This window comes from Cryptomeria japonica, chromosome 5 (genome assembly GCF_030272615.1).
Source record: "Cryptomeria japonica chromosome 5, Sugi_1.0, whole genome shotgun sequence".
NCBI classification, from domain to species: domain Eukaryota; kingdom Viridiplantae; phylum Streptophyta; class Pinopsida; order Cupressales; family Cupressaceae; genus Cryptomeria; species Cryptomeria japonica.
This window is the reverse complement of record NC_081409.1, coordinates 608,304,291-608,320,549: the sequence shown is the minus strand read 5'-3', so window position 1 is coordinate 608,320,549 and position 16,259 is coordinate 608,304,291. Positions and strand designations below refer to the sequence as shown.

Here is a 16,259-nt window from a genome sequence, read left to right as displayed (position 1 = left end):
CAAGACATGGAATAAGAATAAGAACAGATCAGTACTTCAGATCATTAATAAAGGATATCAATCAAGAGGATTGTCCTTTGAATTAGTAAAGTCTGAAAAAGTAAGCAGCAATATACATATACATGTATAATTATAGCAAGTTTCTAAAGAATCCTTTATTAAGTTTATTCAAGGGATTGATTGCAATCCATCAAGAAATTTAGGATAAGTAAATGACTATCTAATTTCCATCGGCAATCATGTTTGGAATCAATTTGAAACATGTTACAGGGAGATGCAGGAGTATGGGTTCCCTCAATTAAGTAGACCACCCATTGAATTGGATTGCTTGTGGGCCAAGGGGTCAGATTTACTTGGTTGGTTGTTTGGCGCTTTTGGGATTAGTTGTGGAGGACAGTCTCTTGGTGCCCTATTATGCTTTCCCCTCAAGTTTATAATGTGGTTGGTTATTAGGAATAAGTATGGTGTGCATGTTTACAATAGGAATCTTCATTATCATTTTGTTTGATGTTAATTTATTATTTTCCTAGATTCAATCGCTATTGTTTAATTTCGTGAAAGAGTAGTCTTGCAAATAAATTGTATTATCAGATTTGTTATTTTTGGACAAAAATTAGGTACTCCCTCAACAGGGGATATTACATGCTGCATCCTTCCGATCTCGTGAGACCCTAGATCTGGAAGCCTTTGAGTGCTGGGCATAGTTAACTAGAGTCCTACATCAAAAGGTTTTTGTAAGAGGATGAAATGTCAGCCCCAAAGATGTAGCCATCTCCATCTTAATTAATCAATGTGAAAGTGAGGGAGGATAGGGTTTTGTGTGAAACTTGTCATTGTTGTGGGGTGGATCATCATCTTAACTATTGTCATGCTGTCACTAAAAGCCACCATATTCGAACCAGCAGTCCACCTCTCTTTCTTAATTTTTAATGAGCCTTCATTAGGTGGATCCCCAACACATTCAGCTGAATTCCCAGCATGCAGTGTTGGGAAATCCAAAGAGGAAAAGATATGAGAAAAAATCTTAATAGTTTAATTCTTCTTTGAGGAATCATATTTTGGGAGCAACATATTTTTTCAATGGTACGACTACTTTCATATATAAATATAGTAGCTGTAAAATTTGGGATGGGCAATGAGGACATGGTCCTTCTCTCTATACTAGAGTTTCCTGGTAATTATGGTTTGTATATGAATTGGGATTCCATGACAATTAAGGTAATGGGGGCTACATGATGTATTTTTATATTAAATAATGAAAAGCTGAAGTATGCATTACCTTATCCCCAAAGTTGCATGGACACGGATACGGTATCGGATACGGATACGGCTGGATACGTCATTCATTAAAAAACACATACACATATATTTAACACAATTTTCTAAGTTATTCGAGGAGATTTTAATTACTTCAAAGGCAATATAGACACATAATTGCTACATAAATAATGATAAGTTGATATAACATTTTACAATATGCAAAAATAGTAGAGTTGCATTGGAAGATGACCCCCAAAATGGGTCACTGAAATAGAAAAACATTTCATTTGTCTTTCTCATTTGGTGTAGGTTTTGTTAATACCAATTTTTTTTTAAAAAAAATGCATGAATGAAGTTATTTAAAATTAAATTTAGGAAGATTTACGTCAAATTTTCCAAAAAATCAAATCGCATAGTATCTAGCATGGTTGGAAATCAAGGATTTTTGGGCATGCGTGGGTACAATATCCGACGTGTATCCGGGCTGTATCGGATACGTATTTGTTTTGGAAAATGGATACGGGGATATGCGTGCCTAGGGATGGACAAATGAGTTTCTGGCTACTATGCTTATCCCTAAGGTAATAGCTATACTTATATACAAATGTAGTTGCCAAAAAAATTGGGTGTAGATAGAGGGACACAATTCTTGTCTCGAAACTGGAGTATGCTGGTGATTTTGTAATTATGTAAACCGGTATTTCAACTACAGTTTAGGTAATGCATGCTACATGATGTGATTATTATATTAAATAATTTAAAGATTAAGTATCCTATAGAAGTAAGCATTGAATTTGAATACAATTTTCAACGATTCTTCATTCTTGCTAAGACAGCTGAAAAAATCGGACTTGTTTACCTCAATAAAATTAATAGGCAAATATGAGATTCCAACCTCTGACAACATTGATTGCCCAAGGAGTTGCAACTGTTTTTAACGCCTATAATCCTAAGTCATAGAATACGGTGATTTTCATGGATGAGGTTCGAATTTAATTGAATTTCAAACTTTCATAAAAAAATCGTTCAAATTCAGCCATAAATTCGCATGGCCAGGACATCATTTTTTTATTAAAGTTAAAATTTAAAAAGCGTTTTTCTAGGGTTTCTGAAAAGCGTTTAGGGTTTTTTGAAGACTTTCGGCGGATTTTTTCTATAAAGTATTGCTATCCGCCTCTAAACACACAACTCAGCTGGTCGTGGGTATTCTTGAATCTTTGTCACAGGTATCTTCTGGGTCGCAAGTGTCTGCAACTACAACTGGGTTGCCGTCGGATTTTCGCGGGTGTCGTGGGCATCTACTGGGTCACCGTCGGATTTTCGCGGGTGTCTGCAACAAGGGTCGCAGTTGGATTTTCGCGAGTGTCTGCATACTTATAATTTATTAGAAGTATACATATATTTAAAAATAAAAAAAACTATATAAGGTGAATTTTATCCGAATTTTTTTTTTCCAATTTATCCCTTGTAAGAATCTCATCCAAATTTCATGGCTGTCGAATTCGAACCTTGTGACTTAGCTATAATCTATGAATTCCTTAAACAGAGAAACTTATGCCATATATATTCTTTAAAGATTTTCATCCTTCCTTTTTCTTTGATGTCTTAACCTATGTTAAGCTGGAAATGATAGCTTTACAAGTTCACACAAGGAGAATAGGCTAGTATAGGATTTCTTTATGTGGCATACATTCTTGCGTGTGATTCTTCTCAGCCCATTGATTCATCAGTTGTTGCTCAGTTAATGTTAGTTGACTACATATATGAGTTTCTTTACAAACAGTGATTTGGGTTGTTACCATACCCACTGGCAATAGCAGGTCTTCCTTTTCTTCACTCTGAATTTGCTTATGCAGTTATTATTTGTTTGAATTGAATGTATGTCAATACTACATCAACATTTTTATTTAAATAAATGCAGGGAGAATAACAACTGAAATTTGCTTGAGATTCATATTGGTTGGAAGCCATTAGGGTTCGTAGGCAGACACCATGGACACCCAAAATCCATCATACCGAGCTGTGTTCTGAAATTATTTCCATGCCACAATATATCAACTTGATAACCTTATTTTGGAAGAACCTTGGCTGTTGCTTAATGTAGTTGGTGAATTGTTTGTTCCTGCAAATCTATACATTTTGCCTTAAGTAATATGTATTATGAACTATTCCTTTATGTGCTTTAGTTGTTGTTCTTAGTTTGTCGTCATTCCCTTGCAGCCGGAACAGTTGAGGACAACTAAAGAATTTGTAGGGTCAAATATGCATGCTTGCATCCTGTCAAAATGTTCTTGGAGGGAATAGGGATTTCATTTTTATCTCCTTTACCATTCAATTTATAATCATTAACAGTAACACAATATAGGAGCCTTGATTTGGATTTTGTTGTGGATTATTGCTTAATCAAGTTATGTATATGAACTTGTGATTGTTCAACTGAAATAGAGTTGAGGCTATTCAAGCTTAAATTACAGAATGTGTCAAATTGCTTTTTATCAGGACTGTGTCTTAAACCTGTTAAGAACAACAGTGAGGGATTATTGTTTACACTATTTTTCACCTATATCCAAATCATCAACCTTCTAAGACACTTGATTTAATCTTTTCTGATTCCTTAACGTTTCTAACAAATTTCTAGTTTTGTGCATATGCAGCAAGCAACATTAGCCTTGAATGCAACTCGGCGGTTCAGGTATACATTAAATCTTAAAAGGGAAGAGCAAAGGGAAGAAACAATAAGCAAAATCCGAGCCCATGCTCAAGCTGTAAGGGTAAGTTACATGCCACTGTCATTGCTCTTTTATAAGGCATAAATTAACGCACACATCTTGCTTAACTCTTTTTTTCCCATTTTGTCAGGCAGCCCATCGTTTTAAGCAGATTGGGGGTGAGAAAAAAAAAGAGGACGACGGTACGTGACTTTTCCTTGTTATTTTTTTTGTACAGGTTTTATCCTTAATGTGGTCATGACTGCTGGTTAACATGTTGTATGAGGTAAAGTGAAAACATTTAAGAGAATTTAGAAATAGAAGATTTGGATAGTTGTAGGTTATAAACTTATAAGCCTTCTTGCCGAAATGAATGATATATTTGATGGTGTCTATACATAATTTGTGGGAATGCTTTAAAATTCCAAATCACTGCCCATCTCTTTTAAGATTTTTTTCAAAATTAAGAAATGGTATGCCTATGTTGAGAGAAGAAATTAAACTCATTTCTAAGATGGTGTTTATTGATCATGGAAGATGAATTTAGTGTGTTCATTTTGTTCTATTGCTTAATAATTTTTTAAAATCTTGAAGTTGCAAAGACTGTCCTGGAAGAGACATGAAGCAACTTGGGTATCACTATTGCTCTTTCTTAAGTACAACTCATTCTCAATATTACTTTATATTTATGCCATTGTAGGCTATAGATGATTTTGTTTGTATTGGTTTTTACAAAATATTCATTTCTAAGATATTGTTTATCGATCATGCGTATCCATTTTTTTTATTGCTCAATAATTTTAAAAAATCTTTAAGTTGCAAATACTCCAGGAAGAGACGGGAAGCAGCTTGGGTATCACCATTGCTGTTTCTTAAATACTACTAATTTTCATTATTATTATATATTTATGCATTTTGTTTGTATTGATTTTCTAGAAAATACAGGGTTCTTATTTGTCGCAATACTCTTTCTGATATTTCAAGTACTTGTGGATTTGATTCCATCCTTGGGGAAAAGAATCAGAGCCAACTTTTTGCTAAGATATTGCCTTTTTTTCGTAAAGTTTTGAGTCTACTTTTATTCTTCATTTTGTTGTGTCTTTTTTGAGTCCAAGTTGCATTGATGTGTTTCGTAGACATAATATAAATATAATAATATGAATTTTAATTGGCAAATACCTTAATTTTGATGATTGTGCATTATATCACAATGATGTTTGTGTACTCAATGCATGTTTTTATGTTCATTTAATGTCTATTTAGTGGGTTTCTAAAGTGATCAAATGATGTTTTTTTGGTACAAGTCATGCAACTTTGCCCTTGATATATGATTCTACCACACAATTTGAAGGATGGATACATATATTGGAAAGAATTTGTTTCTAGATATAGAATTTCTATTTATTTGCTTTCTGATAGTCCTTGATTTACTTGCCTTATTTTAGTTTCAATTTAAGTGATGCTTTTATGATCTTTTTAAATTTTTGAATGTCTGCAAACCAAGTGCATTTCAATTTTATCTTTTGTTTTTCCATTTTGTGGTTTGACAACATTAAAAACATCATATGATATTGAAGCTTATAAGATCTTTCATTTGTCAGATAAGCCCCCAGAGGGCTTTGGAATCAGTGCAGTAAAGCTTGCACAGTTAGTCAGGGATAAAGACTTTGATAGTCTACAGCAGATAGGAGGGGTAAGAAAATAAAATGATCTGCACATGGTAATATTGGTCTTTATGTTTTTCAAAGAAATTTCTGTTAAGGTAGTTATGGTTGTAACAGACTTAACTGGTAATAGGTAAAGGAGGTAGCAAAGCTCCTACACACTGATGCTGATAAGGGTATTAAAGAAAACCCTGAAGAATTGCTATGCCGTAGAAATGCGTATGGGGAGAATACTTATCCCCAAAAGGCTGCACGCAATTTCTTTGTAATCTTTACTTTCTTGTACTTTCAATAACACTTACTCTTATTGTGAATTGTTTTTTACATAATTGATATTTTGATTATTAATGTGCTGTTTCCTTTGGCATTTAGGTTTTTCTATGGGAAGCTTGTCAAGATACGACATTAATAATTTTAATGATTTGTGCGGCTTTGTCTCTTGGGTTTCAAATAAAGACTGAAGTAAGCCATAGAGTCTTTTGTACCTCTTGCATTTCTCCTAATAATATGGCTAAAATGTCCCTCTCCTGAAGTTCTGTAACAAATTTTCACTTTGCAATATGTAGGGCATCAAGGAAGGGTGGTATGATGGTGGAAGTATAGCTTTTGCTGTTATTCTTGTAATTTTTGTCACAGGTAAGATTTTGTTCTGCGTGCTGTAGCTTTTTCTTTTGCTGGATATAATTTGAAACGCTTTGTTCATCTGCGTGCTTGCTACTTTTCATATGTAGATAATCTTCCTTGGAAATAAAAGATCTCTTAAATTGAATTTGAAACTCAAAATTGAAGTCTTGAATTTTATATAGGGTACTGAAATTTTTTAGCTAGCTAAAGGAATATTACTGCTAACATCTTCTCCAATAACTTTAAGTTATGTGGAAAACTATTTTTGAGAACTTGCATTCACATGGGAATTTCTTTTGTTGAGCTTTGTGCCGTATTTCACAAACAATTATGTGCCTTGTCTATCTGATTTACAGCTATTAGTGACTACCGGCAATCTCTTCAGTTCCAAAATCTGAATGAAGAAAAAAGAAACATTCAACTGCAGGTATATTTCTTGTTGCTATTTTCCTCCATCTTATATTTCACCAACAGTTATGACGAATTGATCAAGTTGTTTCTTTTACTGTCAGTTGCTTTGATTTGACAGTATTTTGCATTACCTATTCAGGTTATCCGAGGGGGAAGACGATTTAAAGTTTCCATTTTTGATCTTCTTGTTGGTGATGTTCTACCTTTAAATATCGGTGATCAGGTATATATATAAACTGCCTAACATTATTATCCAATACATTCTTTTAGTCCATTTTGGAAAATAGATTATTGTTTTCTTAGACATTTATCATTTCTTTTCAGGTCCCTGCAGATGGCATTCTAATTGAAGGACACTCCTTGTCAATTGATGAATCTAGCATGACTGGGGAAAGCAAATTTGTATGTAACTCTCTCTTATGTGGCTTCCATGGTTTGTTTGCCAAGTGATAGATATTTTATAAGTTTCTGACGCTAAGTGCAAGGACATTGTCATCAACTTAACTGCCCCATTTTGGCTGCAGGTTCACAAAGATCAGAAAAATCCATTTTTGATGTCTGGATGTAAGGTAGCAGATGGCTATGGAACAATGCTGGTAAGTGTTTATCTGAAAAAAATATTGTTATGCTTTCTGATTATTATTAATCAATTGACAAATTCTACTGGCTTATTATAGGTTACTGGAGTAGGATTAAATACTGAGTGGGGTGTTTTAATGGCAAGTATATCAGAGGATAATGGGGAAGAAACTCCACTACAGGTTTGTCCTGGACCCTTCCTGACTTATCCTTTATATCTATTCAAATGCTGTTACTTTCACACTCAGATTTTGAACACACAATGGTTCCTTGTTGCAACAGGTTCGTCTAAATGGTGTTGCCACATTTATTGGTAAGGTTGGACTTACAGTTGCAGTTGTTGTATTAATTGTCCTTTTGATAAGGTGAGTAAGAGTACCTTTGACTGTTAAGTTATAAATTATTGTCTTTGTTACTTTCATGCATTTCGGATATTGAATATTTTTTGTTTGTTCAGATACTTTACTGGACATACAGAAGAGACTGCAGACACTAGCAAGTTTAAGGCAGGCAAGACGAAGTTTGGAGATGCAATGAATGGAGTTGTTGAAATATTTGCCATTGCGGTGAGCTAGCATTTTGTAATTTCAAGTGATCTGTCATTTTATATTTGAATGGATAATCTCTCTATAGCAACAAATATTTTAGTTTACAAAATCGTGAAAAGCATTAATTACTGATTGAACTATTTCTGTTCAGGTGACCATTGTTGTTGTTGCCGTTCCAGAAGGGCTTCCATTGGCTGTCACCTTAACGTATGACTGACTGCAGGACAATTAAATAACCCATTTTAAGATTGTGACAATCATTTTTTTTATGATGCCTTCTTGTCCCCTAATCAATTTTAACATGTTCGTTCTAATTTTACTTTCAGTCTGGCTTATTCAATGCGAAAAATGATGAGAGACAAAGCTTTGGTGAGTATTCTATCTTAAAAGCTTACTGCTATTGTTTGATGGTGACTGTGATGCAAACTCTGAAAAGTTGATGACATTGCAGGTGCGTAGATTATCAGCCTGTGAAACTATGGGCTCTGCTACAACAATCTGTAGTGATAAAACAGGGACTCTTACCTTGAATCAGGTTAGTCATAGTTACTATTTGATCAGCACTGACAATTTGGTTCCTTAAACAAAAGATCCTTATTGTCATGCAATGCACGCTTCCTATCATTAGCCATATTTAATCCTTACCAACAAACCATACTTGATTGCAGATGACAGTTGTTAAAGCATGTGTTGCTGGGGAAATGAACTTGCCACCAGAGAGTACATCTGTTGCACACAATCTTCTTAAGGAGGGCATCTCACAGAATACGACAGGAAGCATCTTTAAGCCTGAGGTGAAAATTAGATTTCCATCTAGCAAATACGAGTATATTTAGTAACTATCAATATAGTTCTTATTGTTTAAAACGTTTGTTTATGTTGTAAACAACAGAACAAACAGAACAACATTAAATCTTAGCAATAAATTTCGACATGTCGTGACTTTTCCATGTAGCAGCCTTCAGAGTTATTCATAAACTAGGACAGTTTTTCTGTGAAGAAATGGTGATGTAGAATTTTTATTAGCTTTATTTACTTAAGCTTATTAGAAGGTGTCAGTTTTTCTGTTAAGGCTTTTGCCAATCAAATATTGGGTTGTCAGTGTATTATATATTGAGGGTTCAAAGTTAAAAATGCCTTTTGTTGAGTAGCAGAAATAATATAACCAATTTAAGCTTGTGTTCTTAAAAAACTCTGGTTAAGGTTTGTAAGAAGGGAGAAAGTGGATAAGCATGGCATGTCATTCAAGATTTTTTAGTAATTCTAGAATATGTTTGTATCAAGAAATGACAACTTCAAACGTTTATTTAGCTTTTTTAAAAGGTTTTTTAGGCGGATGGTTAAGGCCAATTGTGCAGTTGAGTTAAAAATTTTCTTGGCAAAACACTGAATCAAATACCTTTATAAGGTTCTACTCTCTTTCTTGAAACAGTTGCAATGCTATATGCCTTTTTAAGCTCATATTGAACTTTACCAATGTCTTCTATGAGGAGAAGAAGAAGATAAGGTGTGCATTTGATATTTATCTGGTGCCCTGTATTTGATTGGGTCTGATAGTCTCATTAGATTAATCTAGAAATGAAAATGAAGAGATGAGCAGCAATATGAAAATTAACCTAATTTTATTACGAAAATATTCACATGTAATATATAAACAAGGTTACCAGGAGACGGGTACTTGGAGATTTTGGAGACTGGTAACGGTATTGGTACGACTAATTTTCAAAATTTAGGAGATGGGGGACTTGGAGATGCCAATTTTTTTCAATATAATTTTAATAATTTTCAAAAAGTATCATGACAAAGCTTTGAAAACAAGAACAGTTGTAAAGTTTAACATTAATTGAACAAAAATTGAAATTAAAATTGCTTGTACTGCTGATACCATAGCAGTCTAAATTGTTTAGTGAAAGTAATGTAATACAAGTGTTGAGCACACTCAATATTGTCGGCTAAATAGTGAAGGCAATTTCTCCTTAGACTATTACAATGACAAGAAATCAGTCCTCTCAAAAGGTATACACTGTTAGTAGATCCGATCACTATAACTTTGCATGGATTTTTGTCTTCCTGTGAAACCATTTCCCTATGACTTTACTTTTTTACCATTTTACTTCATTTTGCCCTAAGTTTTCTAGGAGGAGACGTCAATTTTTGGTAACTATGTATATAAATTATGATATATTTATTTCTTTATTTATGGATAATAAAAAACTTAAGCAATTTTCATTCTTTAGGTGACCTCTTTGAATCCTTATTTTGCAGCACTTTTAGGGAGAGAAGACAGTTGAAATCAAATTCTTATCTGTTGAAGCAAAAAATTGCCTTAGTAACAAGCATGTAGTGACTAATCCAGTGCTTGCATCCAGAAAATTGTTTCTTCCGTTTGGAAATGAATGCATACACCAAAATAAGGAGTTTATATCTGGCGCACAATAGAAAGAAAGTAAGAAATAAATCATTTTAATGTTTATAATTTTGACCAAAATAGGTGAATGGGACTGTATAGTACCACCGTACCACCTTTTGAAAATGATAGATTGTCAAAGAATAGAGGCAACAACTTGTTAAATGTCCTCAACCAAATATTTATCAATAATTTCAGATCTGAAAATAAACTAACACTATATTCTGCAAATAACACTGAAAACTATCTTAAACTGATAGCTAGTCTTGCACTAAAGAGGCCAATTTAAATGAAACATTAGAGAACGCTATTGAAACCGATTTTTCTGATATCAGCATCATATAATCAGGTCTGAAACTGATTAATAACAGCAGCAACATAAAATCTCCCAAACTCCAAAGTATTTAACAAAATCCACAAACTATCACTCCCACAATTTACCCAAATCAAAACACCACAAATGTCATTGTCTCACTTCCAAATGTGAAATACAGAATATATAGTATGTTACAAACATTATAACAACAACGTACTACTGTAATTGCACCCACAAATAACTCACAACAACAACAAACACAGAAAAACGCTCATTAAACCACTCCAAACAATTCCATTAAGTCCTGCATACTGAAATAAAGAAACTAACAAATCTCCTATCTTCCTTCAGCCCAAATGCAAACTTTGGATGAGATTGCTTGCTGTGAACAAAGGTTTTCCACCCACCGCTCATGGGTTTTTGTCCACAAGCCTTCTACCCCAATGGAGTTTCGTCCATTGAAGAATCTTCTTGCAAATCTGCAGATATGAGAGAAAAAGTGATATCAAGAATACCCTCCAAATGACCAAAATTACAATATTTGTATCCATCCTGCATTTAAGATTTTGGCGCTCAAATTGAACTTCTTGGAAATTCTTGTTAATTTGGTTATGACGATTTCCAAAAGTCATCATTGGGTTGTCCAAAATTCTTCTCCACTTGTAATGGTGGAAACTTTCTAAAATTCATCATGCAACAACTTCCCACTCCCCTTTTGCTTGCCAAATCTGCTCTTGGTGGGAAAATCATTTATTAGAAATATTTCAATTTTCCACTATACTCTTCCTTGCCAAATTTGCTCTTGGTGGGAAAATAATGAATAAGAAATATTTCAATTTCCCTCTCCATTCTTGGTGGGGAAGCTATTAATTAGAAATATTTCAAACTTCTCATTATGGCAGAAAATCCAATGCCCTGCTAAGTGTTCCCAAATATTTAATTTAATATTTAAATGTCCTTTTGATATTGAGAATATTTGGACATTCATAAATATTAAATTACTTTTTCTACTTAAGCTTGTCCAATTAACCCACGAAAGAATAAAATGGGTTAATATTGACCAAAATCCAATCTGTAACAGAAGGGGATAACCCATGAAAGAATAAAATGGGTTAATATTCACCAAAATCCAATCTGTAACAGAAGGGGACATGACAAGTCTTCCTGCCCAAAATTGCTTGTCCTCGAGCAATTACAAAAATAGAGCTCCAAGTTCCTAATGCAACAATGTTTTTTCATGAAAATTTGTATACCAAACCTTAATCCTTTTCCTGTGTGGAGTAGCATCTTACGCCAAGAGTCACCATGCAAACTTGAAACATCAAATCCCTGTGTGATAGTTTCATGAAATCAACAAAGATATCCATGCAAACCTTCTATACGTCGACTACAATTCCAAATCTGAACCACATTTTCCCAAAGAAATTTACCAAATGTAATTTCATCCATCTTCCTTCCTTTTGCAACTTGCTTTTCTATTTGTGTATATGCACTAGCATGAGACAAGTCTAACTTAAAACTCCTTTAACTTCTCCCGACAATATATATCTGATATTTGCTACTTTCAGGACTGTTGCAAGAGTCAATATACTCTCCGATACAGCAAATTTGAAGTTTGGAAATAGCCACTTCTTTTACCTCTACAGTGCTGAAATATACATCCCAGGAATTTATAACAACAGGCCCATACTAGCCTCAACTTGAGAGATGTTACTTGCAGTTTCATGGACTGATCTATAAGAGAAAGAATTTAGGAGAGGAGCAGAAAATAGCACCATACAATAGCAACTTAAAATCCACAATTCTCCAAAAGCTGAACAATAACTCCAAATCCAACTGTTTTGCCAACATTGTACTGTTCCAAACCAAATGGTTAAACCCACAACTTTTGAAGCTGATGTGAATTGAGAAAATATAAATATGAAATGGTCTATATTAGCATCAAAAGGATCTATACCGTCAGCATACTCGTACCAACACCTACAAACCTTCACACAATTTCACTCAAAACCCGTAGACAACACATACATATTGTACCACTGGGACAACCTTCTTGAATCTCCTCCAAATTAAAGTTATGATTGCTGGAGTATCTGACACTAACCCTTCCATTATCATTATGCAAGGAAATTATCTCCAAATGCAACATTATATAGTTCAAAACTAAAGTCATCAAAATCAGCAACATTCAAATGATGTAACAAATGCAAAAATAGCAAACGTGTGTAATACTAATCAATGTGATCAATGTAAAATGGGTGGCCAGCCATGTAAAAAATGAAATTGTCTTTGAAAGCATCTTCATACTTCTCAAACCCTTCAAGGTCATCATCCTTGGAAATGCTTGTTCAATTGCATGTAGAGGATTGTAGTAGCTAAATATGAAGATACCTTTATAACCATTAGGAACTATGGTGAACTTTTATCCCTTTCTGATTATGACGTGTTTACCACCTTTGGAATACATTACTCCAGGATTATACAGCTTTAATTTTATGCTATACTGATTACTTGAAATTTTCTTATGGTGCCATGTGCTTCCTCAATAGGACAAACATTTCGTGCATATCTTCTTCTTGATGCATCACATTCTATAACCAATGGTTGTGAGAACTTTGAAATGAAAAATATGAAATATGAGATGATTACCTCCTGAAGCACATCACAATCTTCACGAGTTCTATCCATCAATATAAAAGCCCCTGTATTTCTCACATTGCCTAGAATCCCAGTGATTAATTTTTGGTGTCTCAAATCATTTTCTTTTTCTTTGGTACACATAACAAAATCATCAAAATATATCAAAATAAATTGTCCAACTGATCACTATATACCAGATTCGTCATGGATGGAAAAGTGGCTGATGCATTAATCATATTAGATGGCAAGAATTCAAAATTTCAATGTATCCGATAAGGCACTTGAAGGTTATCTTCTGTGCATAACCCATGTAAACAAAGATATGATGATAACTTGATTCACACGCCCACAACCAATTTCAGATCTGATGGTATGCTGTCGTTCCCTACCTGATAATGATCCTGAGAAAATATTGCACACAATACTATGCTGATTGGGAAGCATTTGAAAATCAACGTAAAGACTATATTTCTCACCACAACCTGAAACAGTATGCATATTCTCCAAGATTAAGCAATTTTCTGCCCAAACAACTTGTACCATGTAAGAATACCTCTTATCCTTACCATCATCTAGAATCTAAGTTACCGGTTCGGGTTCGGATTTGCGGATTCGGCAATTTTTTTTTTTTCCTGGGTACGGGTACGGGTTCATCCGTACATACATATATATATATATACATACATATATATATTTTAATTATATATATATATATATATATATATATATATATATATATATATATATATATATATATATATATATACACATATATTATATATATGTTCAATATATACAATCCATACAAAAATAAAATATACAATGTGACTTTCCAAACATAAATCATAAATGATAAATGATAAATCCATAATTGCCAATGCCAATAAATATTCATATATCGCAAATGTAATCAGTAAACTAATAACTGAAGTCTAATATCATATTCATAATTTGCAAAAAAGATAATATTCAAGTTTCAAGTCTTTTTTAAAAAGTCATAAAGGGGCGAATTAGGGTGTTATTATTAAAAAACTATTTGAAAAAGTCTTTTTTAATTGTTTTTATTATTTTTTTTACTCGTGGGCCTTGTTTTTGGGAACCCACGGGCCTGGGTTCACGAGGGTCCTCCTGGGTTCACGCGGGTCCTCTTGGGTTCGACTTGGGTTCCACTTGGGTTCTTCCCAGGTGGCCAGGTTCCCTGTGGGTTCTGCTACGCAGGACCCACAGGGAACCCGACCACCTGGGAAGGACCCAGGTGGAACCCAGGTCGAACCCGGGCACGAACCAGGACCGAGACCCAGGCCAAAAGGGGAAGAACCGGTAACTTAGTCTAGAATCATAACTCTCAATGTGACTATCTCCTTTTGCCCATTACTCATAGTTTTTTCCTCAATTGTGGTACTTGGTTACCATAAGTTATTTGCAATTTGTGAACATTGACTCTTCACAAGGCAATTAGAATGCACAACAAATTCGATAAATTTCCTTTGACTCCAAATGTGAGAGATGGAGAACTCAACAATTATATCAAGCCATGTATCCATTTTGAACCTCAAAAGATCACTAGGATCACATATGTGAAAACAATATTGAATTTGAATCAAATAATCCTCATGCCCTATACTGAGAATTATAACCATTACTCTATCACCCTTGTTAGCATGCTTTCCAAGATGAATAGATTTCTGTGGTGATGAAAGAGGAAGTAATGGATATGAAATTTGATCATTAGTTGCATACCTTAGCCTGCCAACAATGAGCTCAACCTCTTTTGATGAGGTATTTTGTACACAATCATACACAAAATAAAATACCCAAAGGCATCTTATCCTCTCTTGAATAAAGTTGCTAACTGCTGAAGATATCGCAAGAAGGATCAGTTAGGATGACTCCAATGTTCTTTTTAGTAGGGTCTCTACGTGTGGATAAGCTCTCTTTGGTATGATGTGATTTGCTGGAATCACAAGGGGACTTACATTTGATGATTGAACTTCTGATTTGCCTTTGAATATTGCTGGAACACAGGATCTTACTGCCTTAGATTTGAAAAATGGAAAAAAGATGAGGGCGAAGAGAGGATCTAATCCTAATACTAAAAATGTAAGAGCAATGATTGATCTTTGATGAAATTCTAACTAGGTCTTGTTTTGACATCGCAGGACCATCTCCACAAGGCTAGTGTGATCTTCGAAGGGAAGCTTTATGATGTTCAAATCATCACTGCAGGCATAGACACCATCAGGTTGATGCATATCAATGAAGAAGCGATAATTGAAGTTAATCTTAAGCTGAACGATTCCAGTTGACTACACAAGGCAAGTCTGCAATCAACAAACTGCTAGTAGTATGGATATACGAATTTCACCCTCAATCAAGCACATTTCTTCCACTCATCTAATAACATGAAATCAAATATGAGAAGTATAAAAACCATGCAAATTGTCGAATCGACCCATAAATTTCACCATTTCTTCAATGAAGTTACAAGTCTTTTACAACAACATCTCTGCAACAATCTTTGCCTTCTCTCTCTACTCTACTCTAATTACTATTCTATCAACTAGCTAACTACTCTCTATTTGCTAACTCCTTCCAACTATTTCTATCTTATTTCTAATTGCCTTTACAAAATGAAATGCCAGGGCTTATATAATGCCCTCAATACAATTCGATGGCTAAGATCAATTCGAGATCAATGGCCAAGATTCAACAATGAAAACCCTAATTAGGGTTTGTTACAACCATTACATAACATTTAATGCTTGACCAATGATAAAATTGTATTGCTTGGACACATGTCCTCTCTAGAAAAATCGACCAATGGATAGTCGGGGTAGGTACATTGGAGTTTGTGCCACATTCCATGAGTTAGGTACATTGAATCTGGACATGCTGAGGTGGACCACACTAACCGGAGAAGTGATGACTAGGATGCCACCTCGTCTGACACTTGTAACTTGGTAAATATTCAACTTGATGTTGTTGAGAAGCTAGCTTTAATTAATTCATCTGGAACTATCTGCTTCTTCAACGAACCCTTGTTCTAACTTCTTGTGTCCTTGATTTGTAGGATGATGATGTACCTCGCCTTGGAATTCTAGA

At 34.3% G+C, this 16,259-nt stretch overlaps 1 protein-coding gene across 6 annotated transcripts in view; it reads left to right on the top strand.

Moving 5' to 3' along the window:
• Positions 1-16,259, top strand: part of LOC131065141 (calcium-transporting ATPase 5, plasma membrane-type) — a 47,027-nt gene that overhangs the window by 10,793 nt on the left and 19,975 nt on the right. For all 6 annotated transcript variants that reach the window (XM_057999577.2, XM_059221539.1, XM_057999575.2 and 3 more), the window contains 17 exons: positions 3,915-4,031; positions 4,120-4,171; positions 5,570-5,661; positions 5,766-5,897; positions 6,005-6,094; positions 6,199-6,268; positions 6,613-6,683; positions 6,807-6,890; positions 6,992-7,069; positions 7,192-7,263; positions 7,345-7,428; positions 7,529-7,611; positions 7,704-7,812; positions 7,946-8,001; positions 8,121-8,163; positions 8,246-8,329; positions 8,463-8,588. In XM_057999577.2, the coding sequence (XP_057855560.2) occupies positions 3,915-4,031; positions 4,120-4,171; positions 5,570-5,661; positions 5,766-5,897; positions 6,005-6,094; positions 6,199-6,268; positions 6,613-6,683; positions 6,807-6,890; positions 6,992-7,069; positions 7,192-7,263; positions 7,345-7,428; positions 7,529-7,611; positions 7,704-7,812; positions 7,946-8,001; positions 8,121-8,163; positions 8,246-8,329; positions 8,463-8,588 (1,443 nt within the window). The remainder of the gene's footprint in view (positions 1-3,914; positions 4,032-4,119; positions 4,172-5,569; positions 5,662-5,765; positions 5,898-6,004; positions 6,095-6,198; positions 6,269-6,612; positions 6,684-6,806; positions 6,891-6,991; positions 7,070-7,191; positions 7,264-7,344; positions 7,429-7,528; positions 7,612-7,703; positions 7,813-7,945; positions 8,002-8,120; positions 8,164-8,245; positions 8,330-8,462; positions 8,589-16,259) is intronic.